The 20,625-nt window shown below is 50.2% G+C and overlaps 1 protein-coding gene across 4 annotated transcripts in view; it reads right to left on the bottom strand.

Annotated features, from left to right (window-relative positions):
* SSBP3 (single stranded DNA binding protein 3) overlaps positions 1-17,400 on the bottom strand; it is a 168,063-nt gene extending 150,663 nt beyond the window's left edge. For 2 of the 4 annotated variants that reach the window (XM_066269106.1, XM_066269107.1), the window contains exons 1-4: positions 16,923-17,399; positions 15,867-15,939; positions 15,581-15,642; positions 12,802-12,886 (exon numbers count right to left, since the gene is read on the bottom strand). In XM_066269106.1, coding sequence (XP_066125203.1) covers positions 12,802-12,886; positions 15,581-15,642; positions 15,867-15,939; positions 16,923-16,978 — 276 coding nt within the window. In that variant the 5' untranslated portion in view covers positions 16,979-17,399. Of the gene's footprint in view, positions 1-12,801; positions 12,887-15,580; positions 15,643-15,866; positions 15,940-16,922 lie in introns of all 4 variants that reach the window. The other 2 variants (XM_066269104.1, XM_066269108.1) reach the window with 2 other exon arrangements.
* Positions 17,401-20,625: the final 3,225 nt, after the last annotated feature.

Below are 20,625 nucleotides of genomic sequence, written 5' to 3'. Positions count from 1 at the left end.
GGTCTCCCAAAGTCATCCAAAAGCTTCTTAATATAAATAACAGTGTGACTCAAAGGCCAGGAATGGCACCCTGGGTTCAAGTCCTGATTCCATTATTTAGTGACTTCTTGACCATGAGCTGACTCTGAGCCCCAGTTCCTTTATCCGAGAAAGAGGACAGAACCAGTCTCTGCCTGGTAGAGTTTGGGGGATTAAATGTCGCACACATGCACAGTGCCTGCTCCAGGACAAATGTGCAATAAATGCTAGTCATCGCAGCTCCAGAAATCTCATCTGTATCCCTCATGGACCCCATGTGACAAAATAGGAAACTGAGGCCCAGAAGGAAGACAGTGACCAGCTGAAAAGTCACATGGCCAGCAAGCAGGGAAATCTGGCTGAGAATGAAGATTTCTGGACCCGTTGTCAAGTGATCTATCTCCTCTGCTGGAGGCCAGCTCAGAGCAGAGGAAACCCTGTACTTGTGGCCTTGCCAGTGTGTAGGGATGGGGACTCTGAAGCATCTACTGGAGGTGGGAGCTTTCTGCTCAGGGTCTCACAGCCCTGGGCCGCCCTTCCTCCAAGCTGCATTTTTTCTAGAAGGGAAGCCTTGCCTGCACTGCTTGCTCTGTAGTGGATGACCTCTAATGAACTCTGCCCTCTGACCCTCCGACCATCCTGACTCCCACAGGGAAACGTGAATGACTTCCCTCCACAGAGCCCAACCCCGGCCATCCCAGAACAGCAAGAAGGAATACCCTACACATTGCTAGATGGGTATGAAAAGCAGATGTTAAGCCAGAAGTTCCTAGACTAAGTACTCAGGTCTCCTGAAAATTTTAGGGACGCTGGAGAATTGCAGGTAGTTTTTAAGCTCAACAAGAATCAGGTTTGTCTCTACTGAACTGGGATCCAAATTCCCAACGTTTTCTGTTGACCAGAATTCCACCAAACTGGTATGCTCACATCAGTTCCCCCGAGCTAATAAGAAGCTCTGATCATCAGCAACTACAGGGTTCTTATTCTTATTTCTTCAACAGAATGAATGGTACCTCAATGCATGCAATTTATTTTTAAATAAAATATTTTAAGTGTGGAGCCCATAGTGGGTGGGAGGGGATTAATTAAAGGAGGACTTGCAAGTGAAGAGGTGGGGAAACTCTTCTTTAAGGTGTACAGGCCCAAAGCAGGATGTCTTCTTCCTGGATGAGGTCTTAGAAAACCAGCCCAGTCCTTCTGCTCATGGAGAAACAGTTTCGGTAGGAATCCCACAAACCCCCAGCAGGGCTTGAGCTTGCCCATCCTGCTCAGAACCCACTTCCCACCCCTAGTCCTGCCAGCCCCTGCATCAAACTACCCTGGGCTGGGCAGTGGGTCATCAGTTCATTAGGCAGCAAAGATGTCAGTCAAATCTGGTATGAGCTCTTAGGGAGGGAGCGTGATAGGGTAGTGAAGAGTACTTTAGTTAAAGTCCGCCTTCAACATTGCAGAATCCCTCTAGTGCCTCAGTTTCCTTAACAACAAAATTTAAAAATGGGACTTAACCCATAGGGCACTTATGAGTATGACATGATATAAAACCAAAAGCACTTAGAACAGTGCCTGGCATACAGTTAGCGCTCAATAGCTGCTTGCTGTTGTTATCAGTTCTTCCTCCATGAAATGGGGGGGGAAAATCCTGTCCAGTGTAGGTGCCCCTACCCTGCCCAAATAAGGCAAGAATGGAATAAGAATGCTTTTTAAGATCTTGGCACATAGTAAGTGCTCAATAAACACTCATTTCCTTCATTTAATAAGGAATTCATTATTATTAAAAAACCACAACACCGTAGTTTAGTAATTTACCCCTTAGCAAGAAACCATCACTTCGACTCCCAACAGCTCAATGTCCCATGGAAAATCATCGCTACCTAAAATTGCAGGGGGCCAGTCAAACCCTGCCATTTATACCTAGTGTCATCTGTTCAAGATGCCTCTGATGAAGGTGCTGCTAGCAAAATAATGCCAAAGAAAGTACGTGGCGACAGTTAACCAGATTTAAGTTCATTTTCTGTAGCTTGGGGTCAGAATCGACTGAAGCACTTTGGTGATCAAGTTTCCTGCAATTCCCTATGCCACGCAATCGCTCGCTGACAGAAACTCACTGTGGTATTTAAAGTGGCAGCCATCACAACTAACTCAAATTGTATTGACTTCCCCGATGCTGAAATGCTCTGCTGAAACCATCAATTGGCCAATTCGGAGATAACGCTGTGGCTGAAATTCCCTGTCACGCTGTAAAATCCCCTTCTGAGGCGGCTCACCAGCCCGGAGATCCGCAGCTGCAGACCAGTGCCGCCTCGTGTAACACAAGTGCGCCCGCCGAGCGGGATCTGGCGGGCAGTGCTGCCAAGAGCGAGGGCCTCCAGAGAGAGGATAACATTTTCTACTGGAAGCCTTCTAAAAGACAGCAAGAAAAGAAGGGCAGCGTGCACACGCCTGACACCAGGCCTGCCCACTGGGCCGTCTGTCCCTTCAGCACAGACCAGGTGGCCAAAGCCACAGTAAGCCCAGAGCCTCTCCCAAAGAAAGCTGCAAAATTCCTAATGGATGGCACAGACACAAACACAGGCGCCAATCTCCTAAGTGAAGGTTTGCTAACGTCAGTGGCTGCCCAGGGAATCAGGAGCCCACAGACGTGCTGTGTCACCACCCTACTCCAGGCCTCAGTTTCCCTATCTATACATAGAAAAGCTCCTTTTTTACATACATTTCTACGATTTGATCATTTCTTCAAATTTCAAAGAGCCTTCTCAAAAGGTGACCACCATTTACAAATGATTTTCAAATGCTCTCACTCAACTTCAAAATAAAAAGCTTCAGGGAGAAAAAAACCAGGTCTTATTTCAGATATTTCATTATCATAGATAAACTCAGACTCAGAAAGACCAAGACTTACCTAAGGCCATCTGAAGAGAATCAGAACTTGAACCCTGGCCATCCAAGTCCAAATTCTGTGTACTGTCCATGACATGGCTTTCATCCCCATTACCCACCAGCACACATTACCCCCATTACTGAGCCAGGCACAGAGCAAGCACGCAGGACTCACAGCCCAACAACCAACTGCTGCTTGGGGCTGGGCTGCAAAGCCACACTGTCCATCCCCAGAGAGCTGGCAGAGCTGCAGCGAACATCCCGGGCGTGGGGGAGGTCTGCCACCCCAGAGCCTGCTCTCTCAAACAGCCTTTTGTGACGGTAGGGAATGATCAGAAGAAAACCTCAGACAGAGGCCGCAGGGAGCAGCCTTGCTTCTTAAGGTCAGAGGACTGTGAAACAGAAGTGAAATGTCAGGCGCTTCACCCAAACACACAAAGAGCAGGAGACACAAAGCCTGCCTGGGAGCTATGCAAACAGCTGTCATCCGGAGGGGAAAGGGAATTTGGGAGGCTGGGCCAACCTGGGTCAGACAGAATGCCCTGAGATCTATTCTCAAGATTCCTTGCTGTGGCCAGAGACTAAGCCCTGCAGATGTTCAGACAACACCCTCCACAGGGGGCCAGGAACACCCCCCCCCCCCCCCAGTCAACTGCAGACAGGCAGAAGTAGCTGCCCATGGCCAGCCAGCAGAGACAAGTTGCCGACTTCAAGTGCTTATTCAGCATTCAGCAAGCATCTGCTGAGCACCTTCCACGTGTGCTCAGTGCCCTAGCAATATGGCAGCCAACACCAAAGGCAGAGGTGCTGAGCACCCCCTAGGCACCGCTCAGGAAGCAAGACAGGGAGGCAACTCTCTCAAGAACCCCTAGGAGGTGGGGATGATTCCCTCCTTATTACAGATCAGGGACCTGAGGTCAGCAATCGCTTATCACTTTGCCTCAGTCACCCAACTCCTAGGTCCCAAGATTTAATCTCAGCCTCTCAGGCTCATGACTTTGGAAGTTTAAACTGAGACCCACAATAAGGCAAATTTCACATCACAACCCAGGACACACGTTCATTTTATAGGCACACATAGATCACTGAAACTAAGTTTCCCAAATTAACACTTCTGTTTACTTTCCGTGATACAACTGTTTCATTTTCTATAATTGCCAATCTGACCCACTAAATTGATGTCACCAGGCACTAACTGGTTACAACTGAGTTTGCAAAACAATGGGTTACCATGAGCCCCTCCACCTCTATTAAAATGTGTATTTTGATCCATGGGAGGGATCAAACCCTTCTCACTTCTCAAGGCCCACAGTGTAGCTCACTAACCTCCGAGTTTAAGCCTCTATAACAGGCCCAGGAGTAGGGGAGGCAGGAAGGGATGAAGGATAAGGGCTCCTACCCTCGGTGCTCCCAATCTATATAGTAAGAGTAAGGGAAGAGATACAAACTTGACCCAAATCACTCTCCTTCCAGTCAGCAAGTAGCAAGTGAATGAGAAAAACCAAAGTTCTTGGGGAAAAAATGAGAAGGGGGTGTTCCCATGAGGGTGGTCCTGGCAGGGTCAGTCACATTCCAAGCTGGCATCTGCTTTATAGAAGGGCTGGTTGGCAAGGAAGCAAAAAAACCCATCTCAGGTGGTGCAGTACCCAATAGGGACCAGAGGGAAGGGTCCACGGGAGCCTGGGAAAAGTTCCAGACTCCTAGAGCAAGAGGTGGCTGGAAGAGGAGAAAAGGGACACTGGCTGAGTAACACAAGCCAGGTGCTGGCCAGGAGCATCTGCACGTCATCCCATTTCACCCTCACAAGCACGGGGGCTGGTCTGGAGGCTGCATGTGTGAACCCCAGTCACTTAAATGTGCTTGAAGAAGGTAGATTGAAACCCAAGGACCCAGAGAGATAATCAACATGTGAGCAAGCCAATGATGGTTAATGTTTCACACTCCTCACCCCAAAACCCCTGCTGCTATCCCCCTTTTTGGCCATCATCAAAGAGCCAGGATTCATACCAGGCAAGGTGAGATAACAGAAACAATGGCATATGTTTACATAGCACTTACACTGTGCCAGGTATTGTGTGTGTGTGTGCGCGCGCGCATGCATAAACTCATGTAATCCTCGTGACAACCTTATGGGGCAGGTATACTTTATTAACCCCATTTTGACCTTAGGAAACTGAGGCACAGAAAGGTTAATTAAGGTACCCAAGTTTGCACAGCTTATAAATGCAACACAGCAGCATAGGACAAAAGAGTCTTGATTGGGTTTGCAGGTTTAAGTTCTGGTGCCCTCAGGCGGGGCATCTTTCCTCTATGGGCCTCAGTTTACCCACTTGTAAGATGACTGGTGACCTCCATCCAGTTCCATTACCTGCAACCCTGCATTAAATATATTTCCTGGCCACCACCGGCGGTGGGACTGTTTACCTACTCCCATAACCTGTACCAACTCTCTGCATCCATCTCTCCAAGGAACAAGGTCATTCTGCACAAGTGTTTTTAGGCACTTATCACATCCTGAGCTGCATCTGTCTCTTCAACTAGACAGTAAGCAAAGGAGGCACTCAGTGATCGAACTGAATCCACACCTTGAAACTCAGCAATGTCTTCTGCTCTTGGTCTGGGAGCCAGCTGACCAAGGCCTAAGACTCATTCTAGAAATCGAGAGAAAGCAGCCGATGCACCCAGAACCGGTTACCAACGGGCCTTACCCAAGCCCACTTTCTCCTCCAGGCCCCTCTATGGAACTTCCTCACTCAATCAAACAGTCAGGAGAGGCCCAAGGTCCTCCAGGCAAAGAGGACAATGACAAGACCCCAACTCAGGGGGCTTGCTCACATGTTGATTATCTCTCTGGGTCCCTGGGTTTCAATCTACCTTCGTTAAGCACATTCAAGTGACCGGGGTTCACACATGCAGCCTTTCAATCCTGTTTATCCCTATAAACATTTACACACCACCTCATAGCCCAACAGCTTTCCATGCCTTTCTCCTAGCCGCTCCCACGCCGGGCTGAGCAACGACAGCCTTTTGAACCTGTTTCACAGTAAGAGCGAGCAGACCTCAAGAAGTGCCCCACCACCAGCAGCTAACAAAGAGTGTGAAACTGAAATTTAAGTTCAGATTTCTGCTGATGTCAGATTTCTGCTGATGCCAAGCCGTCAGCCCTCTGGGTCTCACCATTTAGCTATGTGGCAGCCACATGTGAGAGTGGGACAGGACCACTCTGTCCAACACAGATAAGGTGCACAGACCCCTCAGAGGAGCATTTATCAGTGCCAGCCTGCGGCAGGACGCCTGCTCTGCCCCGTGCAGGGGTGTGGAGGTGAGACAAGACAGCTGGGATGGCGGGAGGACTCCGCAACATGTCCAGGAAGCATAGCCCCAAAGGGTATCACTTGGAAGTTTAAGTGTCAGTTACCTAGGGTCAACTTGCTCTCCCAGAAAAATATGCTATTTTCTCCATGCTGTTTTAGGGGGACACTTTAAAAAATTTTTTTATTTACTGACTTTTTTTGGGGGGGGGAGAAAAACATCGACTCATTGTTCCACCTATTCATGCCGTCATGGGTTGATTTTTATATGTGCCCTCACCAAGAATTGAACCCTCAACCTCAGCATGTCAGGATGACACTCTTAACCAACTGAGCTACCAAGCCAGGACTGGGGAAAACTTTGAGGCTATAAAGGAAAAAAACAACAACTCACCAAGCACTAGCCACAGAGAGACAACCATTTTATATGCATATTACTACTTAGCCCTCCTGACAACCATGCAAAGGAATCACAATTTCCCCATTCTACAGGTGGGAAAACTGAGTATCTGAAAGTCTGCCCTGACAGGAAACAACAGAGTAAGTCATGGAACTCAGGTATGCATCCCAGCCACCAGTCAGAGCCCAAACCCTTCAAAATCCAGAGGATTCAAGACCCGGGAAAATAAATGCGTAACAGAGAGAAACATTCCTAAAACTCATCCCAACCAAGGCTACAGAAAACCCCATTACCCTGGCAAATCAAAAACAAAGTCATTACTGTCTGTTTGCTGTAAGCTTCCAGCCACATGTATTAAAGAAGTTTATGTGAATCGTCTAATGCACTTGTGCCGTGGTCAGAATTATTACCAAGCTAAAAAAGATTAATTTTTCTAAATACTCTAAACCCTAGACACTACAATAAAGGCTACAGATAGTGTAACACTTCCGTTATTTTGGCTGACAGGCCCTCAAGCACACACCTCCCTTCCACTTCTCCCTCTTCAGATTTAAGCACACACACACACACTCACACACAGAGGTGGGAAGGTCGAGGGGAAGGGGCAAAGTAGCCCTGGCCTGAGGTCCCCACGAGAAAACCTGCTTCCCTTGAAAAACGCTGCAGGGAGAAGGCTCCCTCAGAGCAGTGGCTGGCACACAGCTAGCTCTCGGTCCAAGCTTGCAAATGCTTAGCTAACAAAGATGGCATTATGCAAAGACTGGTGCGCACGGCTGGTCTTGGAGTTCAAATGAAGTGACCACTGCCAAGAACTTTGTTTGGGTCCCCACCACTCCCCCCACCCCACCTCCCGCCTTGAAATAAAGGGCAAGGATTTACAATTTGGGGTCTTGCTGCCACTTGAAACCCATTAAAGTGGCCGTACTGCCTGGGTTCTGGCAAAATGCAATTCCAGTTACTCACTTAGTGTTTAATTAGCTACCGATGGAGGAGTCTGGCAGCCTCTGGGGGTTAAGAAGAATTGCAGCAAATGGGGGGGGGGAGCCCGAAAAGGACACAACATCAAGTCTAAGCTCCAAGGGGAGTGGGGAAAGAAACAACTGTGTATGTTTTGTTTTCATTATCTGCCACACAAGGTGCCAAGGGTCAGAGCCAAAGGCAACGCTGTGAACTTGTCAGGACCTCTGGGCAGATAGCTACGCTGGCTTATGGCGGGGGAGAGCCCAGCTGTGCCTTCTCCCACTCCTGTCCGCACTGCCACCCTCTCACGCTCCTGCTCCCAGAGGCTCTGGCAGCCGTGGACACTCCCTGCCTGGCAGGAACTCAGCTCAGCATATCCAAGGAGAGCCCTCTCAAATATCACTTTGCTATTTCAAACCCACCAAGGACACTGGACCCCTGCCACTGAGCCACAAATACCTCCACTCCCAAGCATGCCCAGGACTCTTAAGCAACCGGCCTGCAGACTCAGGCTCACAGCAGGGGGTGGAGGGGTCAGCAGAGTCCTGCTGGGCGGCAACACAGGAGTAAGGGAGCCAGCCCCACTGAGAGGCTGACTCAGGGGCTTACAATGGCAGAGGTCTTCTGAGTACAGAAACTGAGGCTCAAAACTCACCAAGGTCATGGGACTCCACGTCCACTACACACCCAAGTTCTTCACTGGGAATCACAAAGGGGGTTTGGAATTCGGGGCAGTAGTCCATGAACCTCCTGCAATTATGGACAAAGTCTCCTTTGTGGGGACACATGTATTTTCTGGAAGGAAAGGCCACAGCTTTTATCACATTTCCCTGCCAAAAGAGCCAGTGCACCATAACAAACCCCAGAGCTCAGGTCCCACCTCTGCCAGTGACTGCAGTGCACCTCTCAGGAAACTCAGTTTTATTCTCTGCTAAATTCATTGCTTCAGTGAACCTATATGGGCACACTTTGGGTTAAAAGCAATCACCTTCCCTCCACTCCCTGGCTGCACTCTCTTGGACAAAGCACCTAAGCCCCAAGCCTCAGTTTCCTCATCTGTAAAATGGGGGTGAGACTTACTAAAACTTGCCCAACGAAGCAACGGTGAGACCAAACCACAACCACATACTGAGAAAGCGTTAGTTACGGAAAGTGCAGCAGCCCGAGCGGTGCGTGAAGCCCTCAGTGCTCTCCAGCCCCTTCCACTCAGATGCCTCCTCAGCGCCTATCTGCTCGGCTCATTTCTTGCCACCAAAAGGAAAACACAAACTTAACTACCACAAGGAGGGAAAGAACTGCTGGTGGGTGAGAAGGCACCAGAGATACATCTACCAACCCCACAGACACTGGAATCAGTCAAAGTGAAGACGGTAGCCCAGACACCTGTGGGCTGTAGTGAGAGGCACAGTGGCAGTTGGGGGTATCTGCTCCACAAAAGGCCAGAACCCAGACAACAGAGTCTAAGAATACCCAAAGGGACGCCGGGGCTTTCATCAACACTGAGAACCACCGCTCTGGTCGGAGGGGAACAGCAAGGAGAACACAGGCAGGGTCCCTGTGAGCCTCTTCCCATGGCCTCAGGGTTCTTCTGACTTAAGACAAACCAATTTCTCAGAAAAGTCCACTCTGGGCACCAAGTCCCCCAATCCTCCCCATTATGTGTGGCCACCATCAGGGCACTTGGGCTTATGAACAATGAGCCAAGAAACCTGAAGTTGCCAGATGTGTGGGGGAAAAGAGACTGTGACTCAAATAAAAACTCACCAATTCAAAGAAAATTTAAACCCCTTCCCTGCTGAGTCATCAGGCTCATTCCAGGACCTATAGCCTGGCCTTGACTGGAGAAGAGCCTCTCAGAACTCTCTGATCCATCAGAACACACCAGGACACAAAATCACTTCCCTGAGCACCAGACTGGGGTCTTCCCCATGGACAGAGGACGCTTCCAGCCCCACGTGACTCAGGCCCTCCCTCCTCATCTCTGCCCAGCCAAACACTCACTACTTACGACCCACCAGGGCCCAAACCAGGTATCTGGGCTACACAGACTCCCCCACAAACCGTGAGAATCTCTGAATCCCTTGACTGCAAAAAGAAGGCAAGTTACTGCACACTTGTCTACCCCATTTTATCTTCTAAAAAGGATTTAAGGTTACTCGTTAACCCACGTTAAATCACCTGGCTCAAGGTCACCCAGCAAAAGTGTAGTCACCAAAAGAACATCTCCCAGAATTCCACAGGCCGTCCCAGACCAGGTTACTTACTTTCCCCAAATTACCTATTTTTTCTTACCCACACAGTTCCTTGAACATAATGAACTATGTTCAACTAGCATGTGTACCTACTATGTGCAAGGTATTGTAGGAGCTACAGAGATGAATAGTTCTGTGGATGAATGGTCTCTAGCATGGAAAAAAGTAACATGCTGTGGTTGGAAATACAAACCTGAATGAAAAATTAAGAGGCGCAGGCAAATGATGCCACGAACCTGTGAGGCCAAACCTTGGCACAGTTAAGAGAACTGATTCTGGAGTCATTTATAACCTGTGTTTAGACACTAATTCTACCACCTACCGACTGAACTAACCTCTCTGTGCCTCAGTTTCTCCATCTGCAAAATGGAGTTAACAGCATGCCTTCTCTCACAAGGGTCACTGAACCCAGAGTACTCAGCTCAGGGCCAGTACTTGAAAAGCCACCAACAAGGGCTTTGTATAGGTTGGTTTTATAGACAATGAGATTAAGGAGCAATCAGAGTGTACAGAAAACTATCCTAAAAGACCTCCACGACAGAGAACTTAATAGATAGGATGTGAGTGGGTAAGGGAGGCATGCATTCCAGACACAAGTCCAGGAAGAGGCTGGTGCAATAATTCTAGCAAGAAGTAACATGGGAAGCCTGACCTGTGGTGGCACAGTGGATAAAGCGTCAACCTGGAAATGCTGAGGTCGCCGGTTCGAAACCCTGGGTTTGCCTGGTCAAGGCACATATGGGAGTTGATGCTTCCAGCTCCTTCCCCACTTCTCTCTCTCTATCTCTCCTCTCTCTCTCTTTCTGTCTCTCCCTCTCCTCTCTAAAATGAATAAAAATAAAATTTAAAAAAAAAGCACCTCTTACCTAAGAGTATGCCTAGAGAAAAATTAAAAAAAAAAAAAAAAAAAAAAAAAGAAGGAACATGGGAATAGAGAGAACACATGAGGATTTGAGAAGGACAAAGGCAAAAGAGAATTCCTTTTCTCAATTTTCTTAAACAGTTCTTAATTTTCCAGTTGCTTCTCTGTCTTCCCTGCAACTCAGTGTCACCTCTTAACTTCTTCACGAGAGAAACGTTCCTTTCCTGTCCCCATTCATCACTCCATCCCTCCTCCCACATGACCTGACTCTCATGCCACATAACAGCAAGTGGATTCCAACCTCAGAACTCGACACAATTCTGCTGCCGTTCCGTAACAAATTACTGAAAGCAAACCCACACAAGCTATCACAGCCACCATGTTACTTCAAGGTGGCAAACCAAACCACAAATTGCCAAAGAGTCTCACATTATTTACTAGAGCACTAACCTTAGTTAAGATAGCAGACACCTATATCAAGAGATTGACTTGATATAGGCACACCTTCCCATTCTCTCACTCTAAATAACAAATAAAACTAAAACCATTTGCACAGCAGTCGAAGACTGGCCACACCAGAACTGACTGTTCATCAGTTTAAAAAAAAAAGCACAGGAATTTTTACTAGGTTAAAAAAGGTTAAATTCACCAATTGGTTTTCTATAGCTAATGTACTTCTTAGCCTCCTCCCCTGCCTGCAGCTCAGAAAACTCTATGGTCAACACCATGGATTTTCCCAGAAGAACCACAATACAAGTGAAAGAGTCTCCTCACCTTTCACTACTAAAAGTTTACCAGGCCCTAAGTACCATTCACCAGCTTTTCATTTTCAGCCCTGGAGAGGGCAGGAGGCTGGTCAATTTCCTCAGCATTTCACTCCAAGGGCATTAACTTTTCAATCACAGCAGAATTTCATCACACTGAATATTCTCAAAACCAGCAGCCTCCAGCTGAGTCTCTAACTCCTCCTATTACAGGAGAAAACTTCCACCACAGAGATCTTCATGGTAATGGGATTTGACCACTTGTGAAACTCAACCAGGCGGGTCTGGTCTCCCAGGCCAGTTTCAAACTCTGCATGCAGGGGACGCATGTGGCCTAGCCAAGTGGGTGGGCCCTGATGACATTCAAAAAATCAACTTCCATGCCCCAGAGCTTGGGGACCGTTTCTTTCCACTTCATGCAGAAGTGTAAGACAAAACACATCACCTCTTATATGTATGTGTGTCCACACAGACAGACACACACACACAACCTTCCACAAGGCCAAGGGGAAGCAGACTGGAAGCAGGCTGGGAAGACCTTCAGACATTACCCCTTCCACTCGCCCAGAAGAGCCTAACCTGTTTCATCTAATCATCGAGTTTGACACCGACCCAGGTTTAGAGTCAATTTTTTTTTTGAGGGGGACTACCGTGTAAGATGGACACAGGGCAGGCAACTCTCTCATAAGCATTTCATAAATTTTAAGAAACTCATCCAGGCAGAGAGTGAATGACAGAATAGAAAGCATTTCAATGTGATGCCATTAACTATGCTCACAAAACTATTTTGAATACAGGATTATGGACCAGCCAAGGAACTCAAAGTATATATACATCGTCTCCATGAACACAACATGAGCCCCCTACCAAACACAAACACTCACCACATAATTGGAAAGATCAGTACCTGGAAAATAATGCAAGAGTCCACTTCACCAAATTCTCACTCAACACCCCTACTCCAAAACACAAGTTTTGTAATTGCTTATTTTTTTTCCTTTTGGTTGTGATCCATGTTTTCTTATATCAACACTGAAGAGGCTCAGTTCCCTCTCAGTTAACTGTCCACTCTGAACATAAACCTCACATGGTTGAACCCTGCTCAACACCATTTAATTCTCCAGATAGGTATCTACACACTCTTTTGCATAATTACAACATTATGAAATACCGCTCACCAAGTTAGACGGTGCTGAAGGAAGGTGCAGGGCGAGGGCTGCAGGGAGGTGGGCAGAGAAGAAAGGCACGGAGAAATCAGAACCCACTGCCAACTGGCTGTGTATTTGCTTTTGGTCCTAAAGAAGTTAGAGCTCTCCAACCCTGTAATTATTGCCAGGATTAAATTTTTGTTACTCACGTAATCATGAAAGGCTTTTGCTTCACTTGAATGTTCACAAGTGTCTCGCCTTTCAGGAGCTGCACAGTAAAGGTCCCAAAATACGCTGCAAGTTGAAAAATAAAATAAGATCAGGTTACTAATTATATGATTTGTGTACACAACGGCAAGTGCACAATGCCTGGTGCTAACAGCACCATGTCCCCCAAAGGTTCAACCCCTCCTTTCAAATCTTCATTGGACAAACTTAGCCTAGAAAACAAAATGGACCTAACCTCTTCTGGCAAGCCTGCTATTCCTAAGAGTAACAGTTCTCATCTATCAGGCACCTACTATGTGCTAAACACCCTGCACCTATGATTCTGCTTTGACTATCGCAGTGCTTACATCAGGAGATCAATCCCCATTTTATAGAGGGGCACTGAAGCTCAGATAGGTTAGTACAACCCCCGCCCCCATGGATGCCAAGATAGGACAGGTAGGAATCTGGATGAGAATCCAAGCATCTCTTCTGTGTTTTCACCACTCCCCCCAACCCAAAATGGCTGCATTTAATTAAAAGGTCAAATTATCAAACTCAGGACTATGATTCATATGCATGGCAAACTGGGTGACTCTGCCAATAAAGGAAACCTACAGGTTCTTAATCCAGGAACCCATGCCCCCACCCCTCCCACCTCACTCCCACTCCCAGCCAGGCCCTCCCCCAAGGCATTCTTACGCAAGAACCACTCCACCCCATCCCACCACAGAACAAGTATCAATTAGCCAAAGGTCAACCAAGTATCTTGTCCTTTCATATTAAAATAAAAAGCCCTCCTCAGAGAGGCACCTGTCCACCTTTCCAGCAAAGGGGGTACTTGGTGTGTGTGGGGGGGAGATATCCCTTCCTCAATCTCCTCCATGATTTTGTATGTATGGTCACTCCAACACTTGGTATTACACGGGAACAGACATACAAGTCCTTTGTCAACCAGTAAAACCCTATGCAAACACGGAGTAGTCATTGTATTAACAAGAGGCCTTAGAAACCCTCTCCACTCTCCAGGTGAGGAGCCCAAGGCCCAGGGACGGGAACTGACTGAAGGGTAAAAAGGGCATCAGAGTGGAAGTCTGAATCCTGGTCCAGCGCTCCCGTCCCTGTCACGAACAGCCAGCACAGAAAAAACTGCCAGCTCTGCCAGTCATCAGACAAGCATCTCACTCAAGGTGTATGAATAACACAGCCTGGTAGTTCTCTCTGGATCAGCTCCATCGCTTCCTCCCACCCCAAAGCCGTGGTCATTTGCTCGGTGTCAAATCATGAGACGCTTTCTAACTAACAAGACCACAGCCAGAGCCACCGCTGCCTGAGCCCAGAACCACAGACAAGGCTTGAGAAGTTTCAGGGAGATTATGGACACAACAAGAAAATCAGAGACTTCTACTAGCTGCAGAGGGGGGCTCAAGAACATTCCTTTCTGTCCTCTGAAGCTGCACATATTTGATTACCTCCTCCACACACTAACGATTTCTAACTACAAACTCCCCTTCTAAGTAATTTCTACTCAATAAGCCCACGTTTCTACAAAACCCATGAGAGTCAGACCCGCCAACCCCATCCACACCCCTCTCCAAAAACAACCAGAAAACCTATAACCCACTCTGACAGGTAGAATCCTGACGCCACACCAAACACCTCTAACACTGGCAGTGGCACTTAGGCCGTGCCACTTCAGAGGTTGGCTGAAGTAATTAAAAACTCATTTTCCCTGCACAAGATAGACGGACACTCATCTCCCTACATTTCAAAGAGGCCTGAAGCAGTAACCTGAGCTGGTAGTCAGGTAAACTTGCACACTAAGATCCTAAGACATGGCACTCCATTATCCTGAACTCCATCAAAATTTCAAAAGCCCCTCTGCTTTCCTTTCCTTTTCAAAAGGATGCCAAAGACTCCACCAGTCAGCCGATCAGTTGCACAAATCACCCAGTTCTTCCTCACGCAGCAACTGGCTTCCACTGACCTTTAAGCCTCCCACCTGCCTTCAGAAAAATCAAGACCAGACTGAGGTGGTCCCATACCAGCAGGGCCCAGGGGCCCAGGAAAGGGTCACAAATAAGTGCCTACCAACTACAGGCACTCTCTGAGGTCAACAATGACAAGTTAAGGTTCTCAGTAAAATGAAACTTCGTGGTTTTGGGGATGTTGGGGTTGGGGGTGGGGGCAGAGCCCACAGCAGAGAGAAAGGTCCAGTCAGTCTGAATCAGTATCTTTAAAGGAAGTGGCAGCCCCTTCTTGCTTTTTCTCAGGGTGCCTGGAAAAGGCCCTGTAGATTCTCTCTCTCACGTACAAGGTTTTGAGCTCATGGTGAAAAAAAAAAGAAAAAGAAAAGAAAGAAAAAGAAAGGATAGGCCAGTTGTAAAACAGACCTGGTATCCCCTCCACCCTGCCCCACCCCCACTCCCCCTAATTAAAGCAGCATGCAAAATTGACAAAAATCCTTCAAGGTTTTTTCAAGCCTGCCTAGGGGTCCTAGGGTGAGATGGAAAAGTAAGGAGTTTCTTTCCAAACACTAAGCATGATTTAGTAGGATCTCCATAGGAGGGAAAAGAGGAAGCAAAAACTTTAGGCATCAGCCTCTTCTGCCCTTTTCCTCCTTCACTGGTCCTAGTGTGCGTGCCCAGAGGTGCCCTGCTCTGCCCAAGGCAGGAGGTAAGGCATGGGGGTGGGGGCAGGGGTCTGCTCCAGGCCTCCCGTCTTTGTTCACTTAGACCCAGGACTCAGACAAACACATACAAAACTATCACACAAACTTACCACCACCACGAGTGCAAAAACCCAGGCGGTTCACCCAATGTGATGTTTTTTTCCCATCGAATCTAGAAAGGAGAGAACAGAGATAGCTTAGAGAGGCAGAAAGAAAGGGTGGGCTGGGGGCTTCCTGGAACCAAAAGGCTGTGAAAACCAACTAACAATAAATGCCAAAAGGTGATAAAAATTCAAAATGGTGGCCACAGTGGCTGCTCCTGAAAACAAAGGCTCTAAGAATAGTGGGGAGGAGGGGGGTGTCAAGAAATTGGATGATGGGGGGAGTTTCACTCACCTCTGACAAGAAGGTCTGTGCAGATTTCTGTGCTCCTACGTGCAGTAAATATTCGTAGACGTATAAAGCTAACCTGGAAAGTAGGCAGGGGGTAAAAGATAGAGGGAAGGTGTCAGATCACACGGGGCAATCGCTCCTGGACCTTGCCATCCGGCTTCCAACACTGTCTGCGCTGTCCCATTGTGGCCCCGGCCAGAGGTGAGCAATCAAATCGGCCCTGTCTAGATCCGCGGGTGGAAGCAGTTAGGGGCTGGGGACCAGGGGACGCGTACTTCAAGCCGTGGGTGCCTGGAGAGCAGCCCCCAAACTTGAACTTCCAAGTGGCGTCGGGGCCAAACCCACCTAAGTCTCTCAAACTCCAAAGCCACCCGATTCCACAGCCTCTCTCCTTTTCCCGACTCACTCCTTGCCACCTCCTCCCCAGCTTTGAGGGTCCGAGGACATTCAGTCCTGGGCTCCGGGGTGCATGGCGAGCTCTGGAGAGGGCAGCAAAGTGCCACCCTCACCACCACCCCCAAACAACTGTCCCCCAAGCCTAGGGCCAAGCCGACGCTGCCGTCGCTGCCCAGCCCGGAGCCCCGGAGGGCACGGGGCTGGCGGCGAGGCCGAAGTCAGGGAGGGGAGAGCGCTCCTGGCCGAACAAAGCCCCCGGCACGCACTCCTCACGCCGCGGGCGGACAAAAGGAGCCTTCGGGGCTGCAGAAGCCACGCGCCCCCTGCCCGCACCCGGTGGGCAAAGTGCGGCCACCGCGGCGAGCGCCCCGAGTGGGGCGGCCGCCCCGGCTCGCTCGCGGGACCTCGCCCACCCCTCACTGGGCCCCCACGCCCCGAGGCCACCAAGTGCCCCCTCCCCTGGCGGCGCCTCTCGCCGCCCCTTCTGCGATACCCCAGCCTCCGCCGGCTCCCAACAATGGGCTCTCCCACGCCGCCCTCCACGGCCTCGGGGACGGGGCCAGGCAAGCAGCGCCGGGGCCCAGGGTGCAGGAGCCCCCACCCGACCACCTGCCTCCCGCCGCCCGCCCGCAGCCCGGCGGCCACTTGGAAAATAGGGCTTACTTTTCCCGAGCCTGCCCGTCCGAGGGCACCGCCGAGCCTTTGCCTTTGGCAAACATGGTTTGCGGAGAAGAGGGCGCCGAGCCTCAACGCCGCCTCCGCCGCTACCGCTCCGGCTGCTCCCGAGCTGCCCCTCGCTCCCGGCCCCCTCCCCGGCGCTCGCCCGCTCGCTCGCTCGCGCTCTCTCCTAGCCGCGCTCCCCTCCCACCCCCCCAGGCGCTGGCTCCGCGCTCTTTCCAGCTGTCAAAGCGTCAGCCCCGGCCGCGGCCCCATCGCCCTGGAACTCCTCCCGCGCCGGCTCGGCCTGGGGTGCCGGTGCCGCCGCCGCCGCACGCCCGGCGGCCCGGCTGCCCGCTGGCTCGCTCTCGCGCCCGCCCGCCCGGCTCCGCCTGCGCCTCCCTCTGCGCCTCCGGCACCGCTGCCGCCGCCGCTGCCGCTGGACTACTTGGAGCTCAACCGAACGTGGCTACCCGAGCGAGGGAGCGAGGCGGGCGTCAACGTCCCGAGATTGATAGCCGCTCTGGCCAATAGGCACGTGGAGGCGGGCCCGGGGCGGCCCGGGAGGTACGCCCTGTCAGCGCCCAGCCGCGGCAGTCGCCGCTGCAGCCACCTCCAAGGAGCCGCCGCTTCTGCTCCTGCGGGCGGATCGGGGGCGCGAGCCTCTCTTTACTGTAGATGTAGGGAGAGAACACGAGTCAGGATGGGGAGCTTGGTCTCCGGGCTCCAGCGAGGAAGGGATTTGGCCGTCGCTGTCCGCGGCGTGGACCATTGGGGGTGGTCAGTGGGGGAGCGCTGCGGCAGAGTCGGAGAGGAGGGGGCGCGAACCCCTAAGCCCGGTACCGCGGGCTCCCGCCCGCCGCGTCCCTGTTATCTGCCCCACACCTCCCCCAGCCGCGGCCTGCGGCGGCCCAACCCTTATCTCCCCCTCCCTTTCGCCTGCCCTCCCCTTAAGCTCCGACCCTGACCACCTCCTCAGACTACAACCCGCCTCCCCCCCACCACGGGCCCCGCCCCCAGTCCTCTCCTGCCCAGTCTGATTTTCGAGCGCCGGACCCCGGGCTCCACGCTGCGAGCTAGGCGGCTGGAGCCGGCGCCGAGGCGCGCTGCTGCTGCTTTACTAGATCATTAAAATACTTTGGAAAGCCCCAAAGTGGAGCCGCGCGAAAATGGCCCTTGGCTTGCTTTGGGGAGCCTGGGGGAAGGGAGGGGGGACTTGGGCTAAGATAAGGGAGAGTGATTGCCCCCTAATTTCCTTAGATCGTCCGGCACTGGCAAGTTAGCCCCTTAGCTTGGGGACACAGTGCCATTCCGGGGTAGAGGGGCGTCACCTGGACGCCCCGCGACGCGGAATGCGCGCCACAGAAATCAGTAAACTTCAACTAAATGGAGCTAAATTGGGGAGTGGGTGACGAGAATCAGGCGTGGGGGGAGGGGAAGCTTCCATTGTCAGTGACCCAGGTGTACAATGGGAAATTGAGGGGAGGCTGGCAGAGTGACCCAGCTATTTGCTGCTGACTACTTTCTGCCCATGCCGAGGACCCCGAGGACAGACTGTGAGTCCCTCATTAGAGACGCTTTTGAACCAGAAACCAGCGAAATAGGGAGGACTCCCCCATTTTCATAATGTTTTTAGAGCGCAGTTCTCTTTAAATGCGATAAAACACTGTGGGCACTGTCTCTTTAAAAGAGTCAAGCAGAAAAAGCTGTGTAAGCGCTGATTGGCTGCCTGTTTGGATACATCTTTAGGGGAGCCTTGAAACTGTTAGCCTAGGTTGATTTTTTTTTTTTTTAACTGCGCTGTTCCAATAAACAAGTAACGCCCCTCCCCCTAACATGCCTAGCTCCAAACAATTAAAGGATAGGTCAGTGTCCTGGGGAAAACACGTTTTGAGTAGGCAAACTCAGAACTGCATTTCAACAAAATAAAGAATAATTCCCTACCATTAAAGTTTGCTTATTTTGATCTGTAGAAGAGAAAAAAGGAGCTTTTCAAAGAAATGCCCCGCAGCAAACAGATCTGCATTGGTTCAGGAAGGAGGCGCTGGGTGCATTTTTGGAATAATGTTCTACTCAATGTAACAGCCTCCCTAAATTAGAATACAGCCAGGCCCTAGGGACGCCTCTGGACGCACTCTGTTCTCTGCCAGGACCTGGAGCTCTAAGAAGAAGGGAAACACTGAACCCTAGTCTATGGTTGACTGTGTGCTTAGCCCCTAGTTTAAAGATTGTTTGGTGAATGAGAGAGTTATGGAGGTTGGGAAGGAGTTGAAATACAATGATAGGGGAGAGAATGAAATAATTACAGTTATTTTTTCCCCTAGGCGATTTAATTTAATACGGCTAACTTAAGGTACCTTAGAGCCCACACTAATTAAATTGGCCTGCTCATACCCTTCCCATGGACTTCTATTTTTGATGGGCTAGAATGGCCAGGGATGGCTTGTCAACAGACTGACTCACAAGAAACCTGACTCATCTTAGGTCTGTAAGGCCCACATATTATGAGTACTAGTGAGGTCCTGGCTAAGGGAAAACACTGCCCTTCTCTGGCCTCTCTAATCGTGGACACTACCAACCTGGCCGTGCCCTACCAGCATCAGGGCTACAGCATAGGCGTATTTGTTTGTGCATCACTTTCCTCATCTATCAAATAGAAAAGAGGAGTTCAGAGCACTTTACTATCTCTTTAGAGTCTAATGTTGTATGATGCTGCCTTCCCCTCTCTAATTTTCTTTCCCTATCCCCCCACCCCCCACCCCAAGGAAAGGACTACCACCTCCTTCCAGAGTCTGTGTGGCAAAAAGAGAGGGGTGGCTTTTGGGGAATCTGTGCCAAGCCCTTTGTCCCTTTGCTGGGGCTTGACACAAAATGAGGCCCTGGTGCAGCTAAAAGAGACAGTGGGAGGGCCCAGGCAGGGAACCCCAAGCCTGCTGGAAAGAAGGGAGCTGATAGGTTCTGGGGAAACAGGACCACTCAGCAGCCCAACTAAGTGTACAGCCACTGGCACTAGGATCCAAAATGCAGTCACATAAGAAGCAAGTCCAAACAGGAACAGCATTTAAAACCCCAACCTATTTTTCCCCACTCTATCCCCCAGTCCCCACATCTTTGGGCCTGGTTTCTCTCCTTGGAGTACTTCCCACCTCAACCCCTTTCTTTGACAATTCCATTCCTTAAGGCTGGCATTTCCTCCAAAGCTATCTACTCCACCCCTCACACCCCACCCAACTCCTGCTTTTCACTCTGGAGCAAAACCCATTCCTTCATCCCTCTGCTTGGACTCATTTTGTTTGAAGCTACAGAGTAGCTCCCCATTCATTCTGCCTATTGTTGTAGCCAGTTGTTTACTGTCTGTCTCCCTAGCCAGACTGGAAGGGAGGAGGGCAGGAACTATGTCTGAGTCATCTGTGTGTCTCCAGCACCCAGTACAGGTTTAATAGCAGTGGCTATAGGGACCACAGAGGAAAATGGTCCAAACTCGGCAGTAGCTCTGAGTCCAGAGGGAAGATAAGAAATGGACACCACCAACAATAGGGTAAGATAAGGCCACTCCCCTCAGCTCCACCCACTTAAGCTACTGGCCACCTGGAACAACTGTACTTTCCCTTCCCAGAATGCATCAAAACACCAAGAGTTTTCACACATCCACCCTAGCCTCATTCATTCTTTCTTAAAACCTTTCTCTCTCTCTCTCTCCCCCCTGACT

The sequence above is a fragment of the Saccopteryx bilineata genome, chromosome 3, assembly GCF_036850765.1.
Source record: "Saccopteryx bilineata isolate mSacBil1 chromosome 3, mSacBil1_pri_phased_curated, whole genome shotgun sequence".
In the NCBI taxonomy this organism is placed as follows: Eukaryota; Metazoa; Chordata; class Mammalia; order Chiroptera; family Emballonuridae; genus Saccopteryx; species Saccopteryx bilineata.
This window is presented reverse-complemented; position numbering and strand designations above follow the sequence as displayed.